The sequence below is a fragment of the Marmota flaviventris genome, chromosome 15 (assembly GCF_047511675.1).
Source record: "Marmota flaviventris isolate mMarFla1 chromosome 15, mMarFla1.hap1, whole genome shotgun sequence".
In the NCBI taxonomy this organism is placed as follows: Eukaryota; Metazoa; Chordata; class Mammalia; order Rodentia; family Sciuridae; genus Marmota; species Marmota flaviventris.
In genome coordinates, this window is record NC_092512.1 from 44354316 (window position 1) to 44378273 (window position 23958).

General features: G+C 36.2%; 1 protein-coding gene across 2 annotated transcripts in view; it reads right to left on the minus strand.

Annotated features, from left to right (window-relative positions):
* Positions 1-4144: 4144 nt before the first annotated feature.
* Positions 4145-23958, minus strand: part of Lrrc69 (leucine rich repeat containing 69) — a 116070-nt gene continuing 96256 nt past the window's right edge. For both annotated transcript variants that reach the window (XM_027953266.1, XM_071602431.1), the window contains 2 exons: positions 22215-22394; positions 4145-4255 (listed from right to left, as the gene is read on the minus strand). In XM_027953266.1, coding sequence (XP_027809067.1) covers positions 4145-4255; positions 22215-22394 — 291 coding nt within the window. The remainder of the gene's footprint in view (positions 4256-22214; positions 22395-23958) is intronic.

Here is a 23958-nt window from a genome sequence, read left to right on the forward strand (position 1 = left end):
CTTAATGGAAAAATAAAATAATAAGCCACGTGTAGCCCCTGATTTCTTCAGTTACAACAAAGAAACTGCAGGCTTTTGTTATCATTGAAGTGACTAGGAGAGTGATGGCCACCATCTAGGTCCCCCTCTCACCAATACACTCACCTTCTTCCCCTCTCCAAGAATTATCAACCAACTTAAGGGAATAAAAGATTGTGATTTCCCATTAGGTGGCCCTTGCGAAACTTCTGCTCCATGGAGCCCATGTCTGGTGCTTTATGCCTGCAACTCATGACCCAGGCTAACCTTCAGCATGGGTCCACAGTGATGCTGACTTGCCTGGCCCCTTTCTGTCCTCTGGAGACTCCCAGCCTTGTCTTTGAGATCTCTCATTTCCCTTCGATAGTCTGACTCTATGAGATTATAGATCCTTTTGCTTTCTCACTTACATATATTCTAGGTAGCCTTACTCTTTTAATATTTACAGCTCATTCACTCACCTACCACTGGCTTCTAAGTTTACATGCGATAAACCACCTTCACTTACTCCAGCCCTGCACACTGGACACCCTGGACTTCCTTCCCCTCAGGTGACTACTCAGGTTTCTCAGGACACCACTTTAGTGGGAAAAGGACTATTCAGATGTCCCCTCATAATCCCAGTGTGCCTGGCCACTCTCTGAGTCTCAAGGTTACCTTTGAACTTCTGGTTAAGAGCTTTCATGCAATTTGGAAACCTGTTGCCTGCAGAAGGCTCCCAAAGTTACAATAATGGATTTGCAAACTAAGCTGCCCTAGAACTTTCTGTGCCAGGAGACAAAACAATTCTTCAGCAACAGCAAGTGCTGACTTCCAGCCATTTGTATTTTTTACTACTGAGGCCAGAAAACAACCCAAACAACAAAACTTTGGTATTTTTAGATGTTTTATCAAGTGGAAAAAAAAAAGAGTCTACTACCTTCATTTAAAACTTTTACAATTTTGAGTGAAGTATACATTAATAAATATTGATAAGTTAATATGAATATAAAATGTGCATTAAAAGTTTTTTAATATAAAAGACAAAAAAAGCAAATATCCTTATTTACTTATTGCTTAGATTATAGAAAAGTTGTATCAGTTCTTTAGCCATGTCAATTGAATCGTTACCATCTGGATTCAATTAATAACATTCTGAAAGAGTGCTAGAAATTTTGAGCAACTAGCTGGAAAAAAATGTCTTGGATTATGTATACAAAGGAGATACATAAACATAGAGATTTAGAAGCCACGTTTGAATTATGAATACTGGGGACATAAACAGAATTCATTAATGATTCTAAAATAAGAGTCTTAAATATTTGAAACTACTTTCTCATCGGTGATAAGAGTTTATAACAAACAGTAAGAGACACGAGTTTCTCATTTTTTATTCTCCTTATGAGGCAAACGTGAGTGAAAATGAAAATTCCCAAGAGTACTCATGGGGGTGACAAACAAGGAGAAAAGAATTGAATGTAGATAATTCACAAAAAGTTAATGCCCCAGTTGCTTCGATTTCCTCTAAATAAAGGTTGGTTGTAATTGTTGGATAATAAAAATATTTTGTTTCAGATGCGACAGCAGCATTTCAAATGGATTGTGGTTTCACGTTCACATGGAGTAAGAGATTAACTTTCTGATTTAATTTATCAATGATTCAGGACATGGGGTGTCCCTATAGGGCAAAGGCAGATGCATACTTCTTTAGTGTGGTTCCTATGGCAACACTTGATACTGACCATGCAGCCAGCAACACTAAATTTCCTGACATCAGAATCATGGTTTTTCTTTAGCACACTTTTGGTTATTTGATGCTTTCTGATATCATCCTAACCTTTTAGCCTTTCAATTACCCAACTGGCTTTATTACAGAAACTCAAGATCTCTGATCAAATATTGCCCTATCAGACCTAGGCCACCCTACATAAAAAAATATTCCCATCATTCTCTATCTCTTGAATCTTATTTTATTTCTCTTCAAAATATTTATCACCCTATTATTTGTCTATTGTTTATCATTCACCTCCCTCCATTAGCAAAGCAAACTCTATGAGAGCTGGGCCCCTTGGTCTTCTTCATTGTTATATCTTTACAACAAAGAATGGTGCCTGATAGATAGCCCCTCAATAAATATTGACTAATAAATGAATAAGCGGAAAAATAACAATTTAGTAGAAGAGACTCTGTTCTATTTTAGATAGTTTAGAAGGAGAAGCTTGGAAACATGGGTAAAAAACAGAGGAGGATATTGAAGAGATGCCAACTCAGATGATCAACGATACTGAATAAAAATGGTGGGGGTAGATGAATTCATTCACTAAAGAAACAGTGAGAAGAAAATGAGTAGAGAATCTCACAGAACGCCAGTTTTTAAAAGTAAGGTACAAAAGAGAAGTGAGGAGGAGGAGGAATGAAACTTAGGCACACAGTTTCTTTTTTGTGTTTTTTTGTTAGGCACACAGTTTTAAGGAGGCCACTGGTCAATGGTGCCCAAACCTGCAATGAGTATCAGCTATATAAGAGCAGGTAGCTAGGAAGGAACACATGATGACCTATGAAAGGCCAGTTGGAGTGGAATGCTGAATCAGAATCCAGGTTACTGTACTTTCAGAGATAAAGAAAATCAGGATAGAAAGGGAGCAAGCCAAGATCCTCTCTCACATCACTGGAGCTTCAAGGAAATATTTGTTGAATAAATTAGTGTATATACATAGATAGATAAATAGATAGAATTTTCTCTTCAGAACCCAAATAGCACATAACTTGTGACTGAAGTCAAGGAATTAATATGGTAAACAAAACATTTTTTTAACAGCACAGGTTGTATTAAGATATTTCCCTAATCAAAATCAATCTACTGAGCAGCTTTTCCTCAATAAGCACAGAGTGTATTTCTACAACTTATTATTAATGAGCTCCTAAGCCTTTCATTTTTATTCTAATTTTTTATTTTTATTTAAAATGCATTCTTGGGTAATGGAGTGGGGCCTGAACCTTGCTCTTTGGAATGGGGAGCCTCTCTGCTGTACACAATGGATTTAGCTTCCCAGTTATGCCAGAGGCAACTCTAATGCGTAAAGGAGCATGCCCTAAACTGAACTCACAAAGGCCTAGCTGTGAAGGTAACATGATAATAAATGCATGGAAGAAGAGACTGTGCTTTCCGCTAGAAGAACCAAAAAATAATTACATGGAGAAATATATTTCCAGTGATGTTTAAATAGAAAATTATGATTAAATTTCTTGCTTTTCTGAATACACAGCAAAGCAGACTAAACTGTGGTTCTCAAACTAGAGCACACAAAGAAATCACCCAGAGGGCTGTTGAAACAGAGATTGCTGGGCCACACTCCCAAAGTTTCTGATTCAATATTTCTGGGGTGGAGCCAAATAATTTGCATTTGTAACAATTTCCCAAGTGTTGTGTATGGTGCTAGAAAAAAAAACTCACTCCCAAGAACCACTGGTCTATGCAAAATATACCATGCATTTGTATAACTTCTTTTCTTAGTTCTATGTTGCCCCTCAAAGAAAGCACTACTTCCCTGGCTTTCTTAAGTTTTTCTTGTTGAAAAAAAAATTTTAAAAATTGAAACTTTATAAACAGTAATGAAGTGGTGTTAGGAATTAGCTTATTTGAGATCCAGCCTTTCGCCCATTTTAGGGCAGAATGAAAGTTTGAACTTAAGTCAATAGATGTTAGCACCTCGAATGAAATCATACTAACATAATACAAGTATCCAGCAATAAAAAGCGATCTTTCAATTGCAATCTTTCAATCGCAAAACATTCATCACATAAACACTTCTCCCCATCAAAGTCTCTTAATACTTTTCTAGAAAAGGAGAGTTGGTGGTCATAAAGTGACAGGAAAAAAAATAATAACTCTGTGCCACACAGATCTTTTCCATTTTTTATTCATTCGCTTTATTTTTTGAGCCCAAGAGAAAAAAAAATAGCACACCTAAGAAGGTAAACAATCTAAAAGTATAATACTTAAATTGAGATCTTTGTAATTGAATTATTTGTCTTCCTTTGATTAATATATTGATAGAGACCAGATGCATCCTAGGTAGGCATTAACGCTAATGTGCAGAGCTGATAGAGCTGTCTAGCGAGGCTCTGAAAGGGCGTCTCACCTGCTCTACATATGAGCAATTCCAAAGAGGTTAGGGTCACGCCGATTTAAACATTTGTAAGAACAAATTAATACCTGGACAGGTACCAGCTGTAGATTTCTGCTTATCTTCCAGTTCTAAAAAAGTAAAGATTAAAAATTAAATTAAGGCAGGGTCCAATAAATATTTTTGATTATAATAACTATTCACTCAGAGGTTTCAGAACATTGACTTCTAAAGGACACACTCTTTTCTTTTATGCTTGATTTGCTCTTTTCCCAACACAAATAAACAAACTTAACTAGATAAGAAATGCATACTCAATATCAAGCAAAATTCAAATGATAAAGGATTATATGAGCTTTTATACAAATTTTAGCACACAATTCAACCATAAAGTGCTTGGTTGAAGGTGAAAATAGTACATAAACCTGACTCCTGTTGGACAGGGGCATTAAATTGCCAGTCAGCAAAACACTGGCTGAACTTTCCTCTGGGCATCTCAGTTTTGCCTGTCCAGCAACCATTTCCTATGTAAATTAACTTTCCTAATATTCTTTGTTCGCTATCTACAATGTTCATTAAGAAGTTCACTGGCTGGATTTCCAGCAAATTATTCAATGCATGACTTAAAATTTTACACTTCAACAACTTCTGTTCTTACTTCTCATTGTACAAAATAGGTAGTCAAAATCCTGCCATCCTGAATACTCAGAAAATATCCTGAATACTCATGTTCCAAATAACCATAACAAAACCCTGGGTTTGATCCTCAGCACTGCCAAAAAGAAAAAGAAGAAGAAATATTCACAACTTCAAAGGCTTACCATTTGTATGCTTTGTAATCAATTTCTGGAGTCAACATAGTTCTCAGTAAATGGATTCAAAACAGAGACATAAAACCAGCACTTTAGTCACTTAACAATGCTCTCTATGTTGCTTTACCATGAAACAATTTGGCCAATATCACAAACCACAAAGAGAGATTTGATTACTGTTCTATCTACTCTTCCGCAAAAGAACTTTGAGATCCTATTTAGAGGTTTGAACACCGCGTACACACAGTTATTAACCCACACTTGAGGGAATAACAGCCTCCTTAATACAGGTGACCTGTCACAGCGGGGGAGGGAAGCCAAAGACATAGGTCACATCACCTTCACACCCACCTCAAACAAGGACTGTGAAGCACTATCTTAACCACAAAATATTTGGGGTGAAGGTAAAAAGAATATTTACAATCCTGACTTACTCCTACAAAGATGTTAAGCTGATCAATTAGCAAACATTTCCTGAACTCCCCAGTAAGCATCATGGTTTTGTCTGCTTAATGGCCATTTCCCTTTCTATGGGCACAAAAGGCCACTTTTTCCATTAGAGAACCATTCCTCTTCCAATCTCAGTTCCTGTGTTGGAGAGCACCAAGGCCACAATCCTACACCTCCTTATTCAAGAAATGACCTCATAACTCAGATTCAGCCAATGACCAAGCATTTCCTTCTGACAACCTTGATAGCCTTGGTAATCACATGATCCAAGTCAATCCAATAATGCCGAGGAGTAAAAACATTAGGACTTTTTTCTAGATCTATTGAGAGAGGAAAGCTCTCTTTCTATTTCATAGGGTACAATTTAGGGAGCTCCTACCTAAAACTGAAGGAAAGACAAAAGGAAGCAGAGATAATAAGTAGAAAAGGACAGATAAATTTGGAAACCTGGTCTAGCAATGGCTAAGTATTCAGCCCGACCAACCCCTGGCCTTCATTAGTTGAGTTAATGTGTGAGTTAAGGTTTTTTTAACATTCAACCAAGAGTCCTAATCAATTATAAGTAACCTAAAATCTGCATGACCTTAGGCAAAGTGCCATAAATACAAAAATATGCAGCAAACAATCCCTCCTTCCAAGAACCTTTTTAGCAGTTGGAAAGACAAGAACTAAACACAATAAATAACTAGAAACATATGGCTAGTTCTATAGTGATAAGTTCTATATGAATGCAGAGAAAGGAGACATTACCATAAACTGCACCTATGTAAGATTCCATAATATTAAAAAAAGGCAAGCTGGGTTTGGAAGGAAGATGACTAGATGTGGCTGCCTGTAGAGGAGGCCAGAGGACATTTTTTTAAAAAATTGTAAACTTGAGAGCAGAAATTCAAGAATGCACATAAGAGTACTGGGGAAATAAGACAGTACAAATGATAACTAGATCAGAAAACATTAAACCATGGGATATCAACAATAAATACAGGAGTAAAAAGAACTTTTTGCAATGAGAGACATAATATTTTGAATGTACTCTAAATGAGATAATATTGATTACTTAGCTATAATTGTTAAGTGTTGAAATTGTGCTTGGAGAACAAATGGCAAAAAACTAAAACGGAATGTAGTCTTTCTCCTTCCAGATAGTAGGCAGCCCTCTCATCCAACAGCTCTTCCTGCCCACTTCGGTAACTTATCTCAGCTGGAACTATGGGACTATCGAAAATAAACCATGCCACATCAATCTTACTCAGCTTCCATTTAAGACATCAGAACCAACAACAGAGCCGTGAACAAAGAGGAGCAGTTTAGAGGAAGAAGCAAAAATAAACCATGGAAGCAAGTGGGGCCATACTGTTATCCAATGTGCTTTGTCCGAGTTTCTTCATGAGATGAAAAGTTTATAATAGAAAGTATTAAAGGCATTTTCTATTTCCACTGTGGTTTTAGCCATCTCTCTTGTGTCATTTAGAAATTACATGGGCAGAGTTTGGGTTGGCTCTTGTTGCAAGCAGGAATGTAAAGTGTCTGTGCCCTCTTTTCCTCTTCTGGGGAGGATTATGATTTAGTTAATTGAATAAAATGTTTTGTTTAGATTTTTAGGAATTTGTTTTGCACAAGGCCGTTATCACTTTTGTAGTGAATGTGTAAGTTTGCTGGTTATTATTCTCTAAATTAATAACTTTTGTTTGTAATATAGTATTTCTCAGGGCTATGGACTGTTTCCTGGGAATTTTGCTGAGTAAAAAGGATTAGACATGACTTCTGGAAATACACTTTTCCATTAGATTCATCATCCTCAGTAAGTTTGCACGAGAAAAATTCTCTAATACTTCACTTTCATATGCTGAAATTTCTATTTCCACTTGTGATTTGGTCTCCGTTGTTTCTACTGGTACAACATATGTCCATTTGAAAAGAGCATTTTACAAAGGAAAAGTGACACACTCTGTAGAGGACCACTCTTCATAAACCTCATTTAACAAATCCTCCCAACTGTCAAAGACAGTTACTACATTGTTGTTTACAAACAGAAATTAAAACACGGAGCAAAATATCCTTTTTGTCAAGCCAAAGACAGAGAAGAGAAAAAGAGTTTATAGACATGCTTTTGTTTTGAAAGGATATCATTTAGTAAAAAAGCTTTAAAAAGTGAAACGCTATACTTAAGTTTAATTTCTCACTCTTCAACTATTTTTATTATTTCCTAAGGCAAATAAACTCAATTATATCCCCCTTCTTACTTTAGGGAAAAAGTAGTTTTCCATTCTAAATTTAAATATGCATGTTTTCTAAGTTTTATGTTTGTTGAATGGGTAGAATTGGGATATTTTTAAGTCGTTCAACATATGGCTCAATGACAATGACATCCATATTTTAAATGTTGATAAATTAAAAATTATTGAAATATATATGTATAGCACACAGTATAAAGTTCAGATAAGGTTTGAATATTATGTGAAGCACAAGAAATAGAACAAAGAGTAAAATAATTTCCTGTTTCCTCAGGAAAAGATATCATGGTAGACAAAACAATAACCCCATCCCAACCCTTACAAAGATAGCGACATCCTAATTCACAGAACCTATATATATGCATGTCACATTACATGGCAAAAAAGAGTTTTGCAGATATGAATAAGTTAATGACCTTAAGCTAGGTAGGTTATTCTGAATTACCCAGGTGGGCTCTAAGTAATCATAATCATTGTTAAAAGTGGAAGAGGGAGACAGAAGAAAAGGTTCAAGTGATATGATATGAGAAGGGCCAGATCTACCAAGACTGGCTTTGAAGATGGAGGAAGACCATGCATTAGGGAATGTGGGCAACTCTAGAAGCTGTAGAGTACAAGACAGTGGATTCTCTACCATAGCTTCCAGAAGGCAACTTAGCCTGTAATGCATGTTAGCCCAGTGAGACTCATATTGGATTCCTGACCCATTGGACCACAAGATAATGAATATCTTCTGTTAAGTCCCAAGTTCAAGGCAATTTGTTACAGCATGAATAGAAAACTTAACAGTGGTCTCACATTCCAAATTAGCAGGACTTGTTACAAAGGAAGAATGACACTCTCTCCTTGAAGGACCAGGCCTGAGGAAGGCAGTCTCTCTCCCCCTATGGAGTCAAGGCACCTGCAATCTACAAAAGACTTTGGTCTATTCCCTTCATTGTCCAGATGAGGAAACAAGTTCAGATACAGCAAGAAAGTAGGTGACCTACCTTAGGCCTCATGGTTCAAGATACAGACCAGACTAGAATCCAAGTTCACAAGATTGTGTTAATCATAGCTTATCCCTAGCCCTTTCACTAATGAATGGTTGTGATTAGTGGACTGACATTGCAGAACAGATTGATAGCATTACCAGTTGTAGAAAAGTGCATGTTTTCAGATAATGTCCAAGAGAAGCATATTGCTCTACTCTTCCTGTCTCCGGTCAATGATTACACATGTTCACTTGAATCATCCAGCATCACTTGAAACTCCCTTGTCAAAGATGAAACTTGAGTTCACATCTCAAAAACCAGCTCCCCGCCCCCCCATCTTCTTTCCCTTCACCCCCCCCCCCCAGAGGTGGTACATTCTGTCATTTCCTTCCTTGTGGTGTCTCCCTTCAGTACACTTACTACTATACATTTTTCCCACCATAAGATGACCATTCTAACCTTCTTTAGTTCCTCTTCAACCTCCAAGCACACTACTACCAAATGACTAAAAAATTCTATTTTTTTTTATATCATAGACTTGCAGCCACACATTCAGTAGATGCCACTCAAAATTGGGTCAATTTCAAACATCTTAGTCTATCCTATAACAGGCTTATAGAATTTTACCTCTTTTTAAAAATTCTGTCTCTTCTTCCCACTTCCATACACAAACCAGTTTTATTGATTCACTGCCCTGTGAACATGATCTATTCTCCTCCATGCCGCCCTCCTCTCCTAACAGGTCCTCTTGGCTTCCTTCTCCATCTGTCTAAATTCTGTCTCTTTACAGGTCTGGTGTAAGACCTTTTCTGGGTACTTTTCTGGGTACTTCCCAAGCCAACAACCTGCAGTGATCTCCTATTCCACTGGGAAGCCCTAAAGCAATTGGTCTTTACTACCTGTTTAGCAGTTAGTTTTGACTGCAAATGTCTTTTACTTTTTTAGAGCTTAAACTCAAATTTTTAAGCCACCAGGGACTGAGTAGGTCCTCTGCTTATTTACATTGTACTTAGCACCCAGAGTTTCCTGCTTAAAGTAGGCTCTCAGATATTTATGGAGTAACTAAAAATAATTTCTTAAATCCAAGATGGAGATTCGGAATGACAATTCCTCTGAGACTTCAATGACAGTGCAGGCAAAGAGCACTACTCTGTGGTCAACTCCTCCATTTAGGAAGGGTTGCCATACATTCAGATACACACAGGACAGCCTGGTTTCTTGATAGTTTTCCGGCTATTGATAATGTTCACTTCCATTCTCAAAAGCATCTTGGCTTACATGACAAATTCCATGGTCATTCTACCCTTAGACCATTTTGGACTGTGGTAAAGGCAGAAATTAGAAAAAAAAAAAATCCTACCATGTCCAAGCCATCCAGGAAGCTAAGTGGAATTCTCTCTTCTACAGACTGGTCCTGCTCGCCGCTACTACCCTCTGCAAAATCAGTGACCTTTGAATTTCACATGGGAGGTTCAACATTTTGGTGATGCACAGCTTCAGATAAATGTACTTGAGCTGGATACATTTTTAAGATTCTTTAGGAGAAAAGAATCATAGATGCTGCATATAACTATGACTCTATCCAGCAGTTTAAGAACAAAAGGGAGAGATTTCTAAAGGGAAAAGAGGATTCGGGGAGTTCTTATAAGAATAGAAGTAATCAAAACATAGTGTGTGAGTGCATTTATACTATAATTGTCTTTTGTTATTTTCTGAATAAAATAAAGAGAGTACAATACCATTTCAATTTTTCTGAACAATAAATACATATTACTTTCACAACCATTTAGTATTCGAAATGGGATGCCTTCTGATCTTCTTAGTGTCTAATGTACATTAAATTGACTAACTGCTGCATAAATGTTTTAAAACCTACATTCATTTTCACAGTTGACTGGTTGAAATGATCAGTTTCATAAATAAATGTCAGTGGTATCTTAACAGTAATAACTTTTTACTGCAAAGTAAGATTTTACTCTATAAGTAATGAGTAAAATTATTAAATGTAATCTTATATTATGTTTCATTACTGGCAGTTTGTCATAAAAAAGGGATTAAGGTTACAGATTTCATAAAGTAGATGAGTGTTTTCACTCATTTGTAGTGAGACCTATTCAGTCTAATCTCTTTTGAGGGTAGTTTTAATTACATTACATCATACAATACAGGGTTGAGAGTTCATGTCCAAACTGTTCCCTTCCTAAACTCTTCAACTTTAAAGGAATCTGGGGAAATGTTAAGTTCAACTAATGAAAACTATAAGAAATGAAAACTATCAAATGCATATCTTGAGCACAGGAACACTCAAGTGTTTGGAAAGGATTTTATGAAACTATTTAGGTTACTAGTCCAAATGTGGCCCAAGTTAGTAGTAACTAAGAAAGGATTAATTTTTGTTGCTGTTTTAAAGATTTATAACCTTAGTAGTTAATACTGAAATACCAATTACATTAGAATTATTGATAATTAATTGCTAAGGGCTAAAAACTCAGATGGCAGGATTCAAACATTTAGAAAAAGACAACAGCTTCCAGATGAATTATAGTACAGATTAATATTGGAGACGGAGTGTCATTTTTTACCGTCTGTTTTCCAATCATCATGCTACTATTTCCGAAAGCAAGCATGGCATAATCTCACATTCACCTGAATATAAGACATTGCAATTGATATCTGGTTATTTCAGTGTTTTATGTCAGGAATTAATGCCCATCTATCACCCGGGGTTCTCCCTTCTTTTAATGCAAGCACTGTTAGCAGAACATTCTGTAAGGCACAAAAGGACAGACAGTGAGACGCTGAGATCTATCAAGTGGGCTCTCTCTTCATGATAAAGTCTTTACTGTAAAGATCAGCATTCTCTAAGTTTAGTTCCTGAAGGGATAATCAGAAGTTGATTTTTTTTTCTTAAGGGAGGCTTCTAGACAAACTAATGTTTGTATAATTCCTATCTTCTTAAGTAGAAAAGCAGCATAAAACCCTAAAGATAAATAAAAGTGACTATTTACCAACATGATGGTTAATTGATTATCATCCCCAGGTATTTTATGCATGTTTTCATTCTATAAACAAAGAACTAAGCATAACAAATGGATGTTTCAATTGCTGCTCACCTGGTAATAAATAATCAAGTCTTCTTTAAAATTTTAATAATTTTAAATACCCTTAAATTTGCTTGTAATGATTAGTAAGTTCTGTTGTTTGATAGATTTAATACTATATACTTATTCTTGTTTCTTTGTCATACTTTTGCACTATCATATACTATTACTAGTTTACCTTTTTAAATTTTAATAGATTTAGAAATAATGGTTGTTTCAAAGCAAAATAATTTTCCTTTTCAAAATATTTTTTCTCATAATCTTCTTACACTCTACTGCCTTTTGTCTACCAACTTATCTAGCCATATAAGTCTAGATTTTGAGTTCTTCACAAATGAAGATATTATTTTGTTTTTTATGGCTTCTATTGCTGCTAAGAAAAATTTACTTTCAGTCTACTGTAATTTCTTTATAGATAACCTATATATTTTTCAAAACATTTTGTCCTTAGTTCTTAATAGTCTATCTTTGTTGTGTACAGTTTTACCAAAATGTGCTTACATATGGATTTGTGCTTATTTATTCTACCTGACATTCAACATGATTTTTCAATCTGAGAGATTATATCTTTCTTCAATATTTTCTGCCATTAACTATAATCTACACCTAGATGTCTGGCTTATTTAATTTAACTACCCTGTTTTTAAACCATGCTATCCCCCATGCACTCTGTTTCTGTTTTTATAGTGCCTTCAGACACATTTAACTGATTGAAAAAATAATTCTAACTTCTCTTTTAATTTATAAAATTAATTAATTAATTTTTAATTTATTTATTTATTATTGACTACCAAATCTCTTTATTCTTTTATTTCCTTTCTTCCCTCTTTGTTGTTTCTTCAGTGATAAATAATGTTTACCACTGTGTGTGTGTAAAGTCTTGTAACAAAATTCTTCCATCTATCTTTTCTGACCTATATACCAGTGGTTGTATGTTCCATTCCAGAAATCAGTAGAAGAAAATCTTTATCTCTCTTTTATATGATGGTCTTTCAACTGAATGAAGGTAGCTACTAGAAATAACTATATCACCATGAATCAATAAATTTATTTGCATACTCTCCTATGGTTCAAAATAAAAATGTGCACATATAGTGCAGCAAAAAGAAATCTGAAGGTGATATTATTAGGAACTACATAAGCTGAAGTCCTAATTCTATTATTTGATAGATTTGAAACTTGTTTAAAAAAAAACTACTAGACTTTGCTTAGCCTTAGTTTTCTCATCTATGACTGGAGACAATGAAAACCACATCAAAAAGTTAATATGAGGATGGGGAACTCAAGTTACTCAAATATTACCTCTAGTGGAAAGTTTCCTTTAAACTTCCTACAGAGATGCTCACTGTCTGTGATTCTATAGCATGGAGGTATAATGCTTTCTGATAATGCTTATAACATTGCATTTAAAATAAATAGTCTGTGATCTGTGCAGTGGAATGGATTGTGTCTGGGATCTGAAGATCCCAACACAGCACCCCGAAAACAGTAAGCACCCAATAAAGGTATTAAAACAAACAAACAATAAAACAGTAAAATCATTTTGTAAATTGAAAAGCACTGCCACTGGCCATTTTCTAGCTATATAAAAACTTTCAAATCTCCTCTTTAGCATATTCAATTCCCTAATGTGGTGGAATACACAAAGCTCATTCAGTGGTCACCAAATTCTAGCTCTATTCATTTCTAAATGTATCAAGACACAATCAAAATATTAAAATCTTACCGAACTGGTGGTATATAAAACACACTGATTTCAAGCTCCATCTTCTGCTAGCTCCTTCCACAGCCTAAACTCATGCACATATTCCCGCACCTCAAAGTTTTTTCTCACCTTCCAGGAAACACACTGTAGCTCTCCTGCCTTTTAACTCTACATTTCATAGAGATTACTCAAGACTTATTGACCTTCTGGCTTCTGGTTAATGCAGCTTGCTTCCAACCCTGCCACTTAGTGACACAAAGGACACCATGGTCCTCCTCCAATTTTCCCATCATTTTTTTCTCATCTTGGCATATTTAATAATTGCATGTTTGAGTCCATATTGAAGTAAAGAAGGGACTAAATTTTCTCATGTTCAAAGCATAGTGTGGCAGTGTTTGAAAGAGGACCAGCAATGGGATTTAAATGTCAGAACAAGACAACACAGGGAATCTGATGGATAGACATCATTGGAGCAGACATCATCATGGAGCAATGACCATATTCAAGGTCTAGATAGGATGATCATATACCTCAGGGGATGCCCACATATAACAAAGGACATTGGCAGAACATTCTGCTCCCACATTCTAATGCCATGAAACTATTTAAGAGGTCCAAAAGATGGATAGTACAGGAAGAAAGGGAGAGGAAGGAAATTGTAAATGATCAAGATTAAACCTGAAATAACTGACAACATCCTAAAATCAGCACATAAGCTAGGAATTGACTAGAATAAATTTTACAGTAGAATGGGAACCCAAATAAGAGAAGAAAAACAAAAGTTCTATTTCTTACACATCTGCATTTTAAAGTTGGACAATTAATGCACTCGCTACTGGATTTTTTCCTTCTATCCTTGTGTTTTCTTTCTTGTTCTCCTTTGCTAATTCTACATTCTACCCATCTTTTAAAAATCACTGTCTTCAAGAGCTCTTCCTCCTCATTGGGTAAATCTCATTGGGCAATCTTCATTTCCATGGCTTCAATAAATAGTATGTTTACATAAAACAATTCTGTAATTCACATCACCAGATCAAATTTCTTTTTGTCAAACAAACATTTCTTTTTGCTATAGCACTTACAACTATTCAGGTAGCTTTTATAGACTAAAACTATACCCAAAAATCAATATGTTGAAGTCTTAACCCCCAGTAGTTCTCAAAGTGACTGTATTTGGAGATAGGATCTTTAATGTGATAATTAGGTTAAAATTAAGTCAATTATTGGGGGTTCTCATTAAATATTATGAATATCCTTATGAGAATAGTAAATTTGGACATATACATGCACAGAAGGAAGACCATGTCAAAACAAGGGGAAAATCAGCCCTACAAGTGAGGGAGAAAGCCCACCAAAGAAGTCAAGCTTCTGACACCTTGGCCTTGAATTTTTAGACATCAGAATTCTGAGAAAATAAATTTCCGTTTTGAAGGCCCCAAATCTGTTGTAGTCTATAGGGGTTTCCCTAGCAAACTATGTAATAGCTTTCAAAAGTAAGTTCCAACTTGACATACAAGAGCCCTCTCCCTCACTCCATTTGTGTTTCCAATCTTATTCCCCACATGTCACCTTCAGGGAGTTCTAGTACTCCTTGTACAATTTACCTGTACAAGATTAGCTTTGCACAGGCAGCTGCCTCATCCAAAATGACTGCCCACTGGTCCATGATCTACTCTAATGCTCCCTATTCTTCAAAGCACATTTCCAAGAGATGCCTTTTAAAATAAGTTTAAACCTTTATTCTGTATCCTCCATATACCATATATAATCACTGCAGTAGGCCTCAGGTATAAATCAAGGAATATCCGATTTAGTTGAGGTGCCTTCTTCTCATAGCACCCTGTGCACCTCCATATCAACTTATTACAAGAATGTCATAGGGGCTGGGGATGTGGCTCAAGCGGTAGCACGCTCGCCTGGCATGCGTGCGGCCCTGGTTCGATCCTCAGCACCACATACAAACAAAGATGTTATGTCTGTTGAAAACTAAAAAATAAATATTAAAAAATTCTCTCTCTCTCTCTCTCTCTCTCTCTCTCTCTCTCTCTCTCTCTCTGTCTCTCTCACTCTCTCTTTAAAAAAAATGTCATAAATCCTTTCTTGTTGAAAGCCTTTGATTTAAAAAAAATAACTCCCCTTATTAAGCATCTACTGTGTTACCATTATTAAGCACCTGCTATGCTAAGTATCATCTATGCATTACCTCACATATCCCTCACCACATCCCTGTGAGGTGGACACTATTATTATTGTCATTTGACAGTTGAAGAAGGTTTGCCTCAAAGAGAAAATTAAGCTTTCACTGCTAGCAAGCACTGGGGCTTTTCTTCAAGCCTAAATTGTCAGATTCCAATCTCTTTATTCTAATTCCACTTCTCATAGGAACGTGTGAATTTCTCAATGGCCAGGGTTCTGCATTCCCTTCTGCCTGTCAAAGAACCTGACTCATAATAGGAAAAAATAAATGAGTTTTAGTGGATAAACAAATAACGACAGGAAGCTCTTCAACATAAATATCTTACATTTGGTTGAAGTAGATGAGGAATGATTGGGTTGTAAACCTCTGAAAGATGACCCAGGACATCTGGTTGAGAACAAAAAGTCATACACCTGAATTTCCTCCTTAGAGTTTTTTACCTGGTAGCTTTGAGAAGTTGGAAAAATTATTTGACTTCTCTGTGCTTGGAATTTCTCATTAGGGTCCTGGGTTGTTTTGGACATTAATTAAGGTATTTTAGGAGACGTGTTCAACACAGCATCAGACATACACATGGTGCCAACTAAGTGTTAGCTGACATTATTTTTATTAGGTTGCAATGTCTGCAAAAGAGATTTAAAATGAGACTAGCAATTCATCAGATGACTTTGAGATGGAATCTGTCAGAATAGAAATGAACAGGGCAACTTGTCCAAGGTGTTCATAACATGGCCAGCGGAAAACAGGGTTTGGGGCAACTTTTGCCAAGTAATCTAACATGTTGTAATCATTCAACAACTCTTGACTACAACAATCCATTCCAGATGGTAATGTGAACAATTCACAGATAAGTTATACATGTGCTCACGATTACATATTTACTCCCATCTTGTGGGCTAAAACATTCATTTCTATCTTTACTTTCTCACTGATGCTCTCTCTTTGCTTTTGCTGTTTAATTCCAGCTAGTTTTAAATTTCTCCTAACCCATTATTTCAATGTTCTCTTTGGCGACATGGTTTGTTCTGGGTCCAGGTTTTTTTGAAACCGTGACATTAGCCCTCACTGGTAGCAGGTCTGCCAGATTGTGCGCTATGCTGCATTTGATGGAATATATTAATAACCTAATAAAAAGAAAAAGAGGAGCTGGTATTCATATCCAGATTTTCTGATTCTAGTAGAAACCAAACATGTACCAGGCTGTGTGTGAAGTTTTCGACAAATGATGAAGGGAACCAAAGCAGTCCTTGAATTCCTGGTACTTACGTTCATGGTAAAGAAAGTCCTTGAACACCAATGAAATAAATGAATTCAAATTTTTCTAAGTGCCATGAAGACATTTCCATAGCAAGAGCATCAATGTGTTAAAGGATTAGACAATTGAAATGGCAGTTTCTTATTCAAAAAGAACTTCTGTAGGCATAGAATCACTAAAATAGAGCCTTATATACATGTTGCTGGGTTAAGGACACTTTCTGATTAAATGTTTCTTTTTTTAAATTCATTCTCTTAAGCTCAAGTAGATCTGCCTAGTACAGACATGATTTTTCATGAGTGGATTAAAAGTGGGGAAAATTAGCCTTCCATTTAGGCTCCCAATTCCTCAAGAAAGTATTTTGCAAATCTCTTGCCAATGTGCATTATGGTGATGGTACAAATTTCTTAGAAATGATTTATATGAGGAATGAGACCCATATACTTTCTGAATTATTTTAGCATCATTCCTTTGTGATGAGTGAAAGCTCATTCATAAAGAAGTGGGTTATCATGTATAACATTTTTTCTATTTTGGATTAGTAGTCTTTGTTTCTTTTATTTATTTTTATTGGTGTATTATAACTCTACATGACAGAGGGATTCATTTTGCAATATTCATATACGCACATAATTTGATCAATCTTGTACCTTCCTTTTCTTTGCTCTTATCTCCCCTCCCCTCAATCTATTTGATCTACTCCACTGATCTCCTATTATTGTTGTTGTTTTAATCTGTGCACTATTCTATGTACATTAAATTCACTGTAGTATATTAGCACATAGATATAGCAGAATTTTATAAACTTCATTCCCTAGTACTTTTCCATGCACTCCTCTTCTCCCTCCATCTCAATCCCCTTCCTCTACTCTATTTGTGTTCCTTCTAATTTTGAGAGATTTCCCCTGCCTTTTTGTATAATATGTGTAAAATTTGCAAATACTTGCTGGATTCAAAAACTATGGCAAAAGACATTGTGAGAAAAATTTTAAAAGCTCCATACTACAACCATAGCTGGCTTAGATCTCTTACTCATTGGAGTAAAATCCCGTTGCTCTGGGATCCTGTCGCCTGCTAGACAGCATTCCTGGGTAAAAACCTGACATCAGGTGATGTGAACTAAGTAACAATCCAAATTTCATCCTACAGAATTATAAATGATCTACTTAAAGTGGTTCTTATAAAATCTGTGTTCTGGAGCTGGATTGTGGCTCAGTGGTAGAGCACTTGCCTAGCATGGGGGGGGGGGGGGGGCCCTTGGGTTCAATTCCCAGCACTGCATATAAATAAATAAAATAAAGGTCCATTGACAACTAAAAAATAAATAAATAAAATACAATAAAATCTGTGTTCTGCTTCTTAGATGTGAACAGTTAATACTGGGAATCTCCACAACCTATTCATGGCTTATTACAGCTAAAATAACCTACATATTTTATGGACCATCAACTGGGGTTACTTTTGATAAAAGTAATATCTACTTGATATGAAGCACAGATACTTATTTATTTTTATTTCTTTGAATCAGAATCTTTTCTTTTTATCCTAGAAAGTGATACAATCTCTCTAGGTAAGAACTTTTCTTGATTTTTGTCATCCAATTTTGTTCTAGACCAAATGAATTTTAAAGGCAAAAATATAAGAAGCCAATGAAACAAACTACTAAAACTTGATGACTTTAGGTTGAGAGTATAAAAAAATGTCCACTGTAGTAGTCACTCAAGTTTTTGAGCTGATTTCAAATTTTTTCAAAATGAAAAGTTGGTGGGGAAAAGTAGTTGTTCTTACTGGACTTTATCATGAATGGCACACAGCTAATTTCATAAAACAAATTCCCACAATTAACAGTTTGGAGAAACCTAATATAGCTCTGAAATATAAGTAGTGATGATCTCATCCAGCAGTTAGAAATGTAAACCTATGAAACAGCAACTAATAACGCTAGCGAAAATACATTATCAGCATCCCCATAAGCTCCCCAACTGTCCTTGGGGAAGAAACAGCTGTGAGAGCCCTAATCCTGGCTCCACAGACACTTAGGAACACAGATCTCTGCTGCAGGAGCCTTTGTTCTGCTTCCAGCCGGATAAATGGAAAGCCTTTCAGCATGACTTCCAAGAAGCAGACAGATGGAGAGAAAACTCTACAATGTGCTCTCAAGCTGACTTCCTGGGGATTTACTCAGGGGTTCCCAGGTGGAAGCCAAATGAAAATATGTGTTGGTCACCCATACACACAGTGGATTTACCCCTTCACCAACCCCCGCCTTTTCTTTTTGACTATTATTCATATCTCACCTTGGTCACTAGAGGTCATTCATTAACTCATACATTCAATCAATGAGTCTTGCTCTCAGCTATGTATAAGACACTGAGGAGTCCTTGCTCACTAAAAAAGACAGCCCTGAACAAGAAGGACAGAGATTCCCCACCCTGACTGCACATGAAAATCAACAGGGAAACTTCATAAAATTGTAGATGCCCAGGGCCTTACATCCACAGATTCTGATTTAGCAGGTGTGGAATGCAATGTCTGTATTTTTAAATAGCTTTGTAGGTAGGTTTGGTGAGTGATTAGTGATAAGATCCACTGAGGCAGCTGTAAGCCGACTCAGCTGAGATCCTTTATTAGCACAAAGACTGACTCAGTGGAATGACACTTTCAATCCCTAAAACCACAAGGTTTAGAATGAGACTCTGTAGAAATTATATAAGAGATCATGTATCTAGCTCTGCTCCAAAATCTGCCCCCCACTGCCTCCCACCACACAAACTCGCATATCCATAGCTCTAGATTCCCAGCACACTAGATCAGAGTCTACATCTTCAAGCTGCCCATGTTCTCTGGTTGTAAGAATTTCACACTTCCCATGCCCAAACAGAACTTTTATCTCTCCCCCAACAAACCTGCTTCTCCCTTAGTCATCCCTATATCAACAAAAAGCCATCTGCATTCATGTAGCGATTTAAGCCAGAAAACTGGAAGTCTTCTTACTTCTTCCTGCAAACGTATCTCACTCAGATCCATCTATCTCCACTGTCTCCACCATCGTTCTCTCTCACCCAGTTTGGGATGATAGCCTTCTGCCTAATATCCTCATTTCCTCACCTTCTTCTAATCCACCCTCCACTCAGAAGTTACCTTTTCGAAATACCAATCAGGATATGTCACTCTTACTTAAAATCCTTCAGCTAGGTTTCATTGTATATTGAGTAAAAGCCAAATTCCTGAGTGAGGACTGCTTGGTATTCCGTGAAACAACTTTTGCCTACCTCAGCGTCACTTTCGATTAATACTCTCCAGTCAGACTGAACTGCTTTTCAGTTCCTCAAATCAGTAAGTGATTTCCCATCTCAAAGTCTTAATACACACTGTTCTCACTCCCTGGACATGCTCTTCTCTACCTCTTTACTGGACCAACTCCTCCTCATCTCTTAAGTGTAAGTTAAAATGTCCTTTCCTCAGTGAGGACTTTCTTTATCCCAGATTTTAAAAGGGAATTTCTCTGTTCCTTGTTTATGACATCTACATGTTATGATTTGAATTGTATCCCACCCCCCAAAAAAACGGAAGGGTGAATCCTTACCCCCAGTGTCTTAGAAGATAATCTTGTTTGAAGACAGGACCTTTGCAAAAGTAGTCAAGTTAAAATGAGGTCATTAGGCTGGGGATGTAGCTCAGTGATAGAGCACTTGCCTAGCATGCTCAGGCCCTGAGTTCAATCCCCAGTACCACACATACTCACACAAAAAAACAGTTTAGTGTGGGGCCTAATCCAATACGACAGATGTGAGAAGAGGAAATTTGAACACAGATACACATAGAAGGAAGAGAATGTGACAAGACGTGGGGAGAAGAGAGTCACTTATAAGTCAAGGAGAGAGGCTTGGAACAGACTATTCCTCACAATTCTCAGAAGGAAAAAAGCCTGCCAATAACTTGACATTTATCTACAAGCCTCCAGAACAGAGAAAGAATAATTTCTGTTCCTTCAGCCACCCACTATGTGGTACTGTTACATCAGACTTAACAAAATAATATATTATCCATCTATGTCATAATATTTATCACAATTTTAAATTGCATGTGTGTTCATTTGTTTAATGTTGGCCTCTTTCACCAGATGATAATCTTCAGAATGACAGGAACTGCATCTGTGTTTGCTGATTTATTTAACATTATTACCAACCATTGCACTATGTGCTGTCCCAAGAAAGGCCAGTGTTCACCAAAAGCAGAGAGGAAGTTAGAACATCGAGAACATATGTTGGATGGTCTAGAACAGATATAGGAAAACTACAGTCCCTGGTCCAAATCTGGCCCATATTCTGTTTCCATAAGACACATGAGCTGGAGTTTTCACATTTTACACAATTAGGAAAAAATATTTAGTGATATGTGAACATTACATGAAATTAAAAATTTAGGTTCATAAATAAAGTTTTATTGAAATATAGACACATTCAACTACACATTGTCTACACATGCCTTCATGCTACGAAGGAGAGTTCTGTAATTGTGACAAGAACCACATTGCCTAAAATATTCACTATTTGGCTAATTTTAGAAAAAGGAACCTGCTGAGCACTGGTCTAGAACATGGTTTATGAGCTACAAACTGGCCAGGGATGCTTAACTTCCAGGTGACATAATGCTATAGCTCACATCCTGGCACATTTGGTGTTCTAGAATATCATTATGACACAAAGTAACCAGCATGTGCACCTGTTTTCCACCCAAAGGACATTACAGACTACTGAAAAATTCTTCTCCCTAAGAGAACATAGTTCTGGTTTTATTAATAAAAATAACAAAAAATGATTTACTGATTACAAATTTTCAATTTCCTTGGAACTTTGATAGAAAGTATGTTCTCATAAAAAGTGTAAAAGTAAATGGAATGAGTCATGATTATCATTGCCAGATACACAAATATGTCGACCCAAAATTAACCTATACCATAGAAGTCAGTTCTTAGATATAAATCTATTTAATACAGGTTGATTTAAAAAGTAAGGACAAAACAAACAAGTAGAGAAATGAATTACAGTAGATGGGATAGAGGGAGAAGATGGGAGGGGAGGGGAGGGGGGATAGTAGAGGATAGGAAAGGTAGCAGAATACAACAGTTACTAATATGGCATTATGTAAAAATGTGGATGTGTAACGGATGTGACTCTGCAATCTGTATTTGGGGTAAAATTGGGAGTTCATAACCAACTTGAATCTAATGTATGAAATATGATATGTCAAGAGCTTTATAATGTTTTTAACAACCAATAAAAAAAAATAAAATAAAAAAAAAAGTAAGGACAAAACATGGGAGTGGTTATGTTCATATTCACACAAAAGTACCATTTACCTTTGGTGGAGGAATGAACCGAACACATTCCAGCCATATGGATAAAAAATATTTTCCACATATTGGACATTTTTTCCCCTGAGAGATTAAGTTCCTGACCTCTGGATATTGTTCAATAGCACACATTAGGAAAGGATGCTTTTTTGCTAGCTGATTCATGACATATCTTGATGTTATTTCCTAAATTAAAAAAGAAGAATATGGTTTCTAAAATTGTTTTTTAAATCTTACATTTGTTGATTCCCATTTTACTAATTCAAATTTCTTATTCCTAAGTTTTTGTTAAATGAAGATTCTTCAGTATAATGAATTAGGTTGTAAAGGACTGACATTGTAAATAAGTTTGGTTTTAATTAATATAAGTAAGTTGCTTCCATGGTAATACATTTATGTCTCCCGCATACAGGAATCAAAGTCACAATAAATTTGCACTACCTGTTTTATAAAGTAATATATAGTTTACACTCAAATTTGGTATATTTCATTTTAGTAAGCAGGACCGCACAAACATTCTGACTGGACTCAAAAATTGAGTGTGTCATATTCACTAAGGTCTAAATAATTTTTATAATCACGACTTACAAGCCAGTATCATCTTCATCAATTAGCAGCTTATCAGGAATGAAGAATCCCAACTATATACCAGTTGCACAGAATCAAAATCTCAACAAAGTGCCCAAGTAATCTGTGGGCATATTAAAGTTTAAGAAGGGCTGTATTAAGTACCTGAATATGCCACCTTGTTCAAGAGCAATAACCTCTATGAACTAAATCTCTGAATTCCACCTCTGTTAGACCTGGTTACATAGGTGTTCAATTGATTTGTGCAATAATAATATTATAATATTAAATAATAATAGAGGTAGTGAGGAAATGGAAGTTGCCTTTCGCCAGGACCATCAGCAATATATCATCCTAAAGTAAAAGTATATAATATATAATATGTAAAATCATATCTTCACTAAGAACACAAACATTTGCCTCACTTCCTAAATGCTGCCCGTTGTCTATACCAGTAGCACAGAAGTCCTGTATAACTGTAACACAAACACTGCTTGAAAATGCTAATGGTATATGGGCATAGTTTACTTGGGACACTTTTTCTCCTGGCCAAACTGAAAGAATTCCCAGGAGGATAAGAATAGTCTACATCAGGCTCTGATAGGAATCTTTGGGAATATATGCATGCATGCATAAATACATAATCTTTCACTCATTAACCCCAATTAAAATCATTAAAATTTTTTAAATAAAAACAAACTCCTACAAATTCCTACAGCCCTGTTCCCTTATCCCTCCCACTTAACAAGAGACTAGGGAGTTGCTTTTATGCTGCAAACAACCCTGAGTGTGTGTTCCTTAAATGTCTGATCCTTCAATAGCACAACCTCCTACCGGATTCAGCTCATTCTCCTGGGTGGTTATAGGACTGAGGTCGGCTGAAAGAATGAATCTGAAAGCACTAATATTACCAGGACTCCTAATTCAGATGTCCAATGCCCCCCTTTTTCAAACTATGTAAGCAGAGCCTAGCTGGTGATTCTAAATGAAATACATTGTTAGCTACATGAATTCAGTGGTTAGGTCTCACTATAAAGCTGAAGAAAATTCATGGGTAAGTATTCATCACCCCCAAATAGAATTTGTTGAAATGCATGGGACCTATAAATAGGTTCGTATAGATCATTTTTCCCCTGCATGATTGCTGGACCCAAACATATTTGTTGCACTAAGTATATCTTGA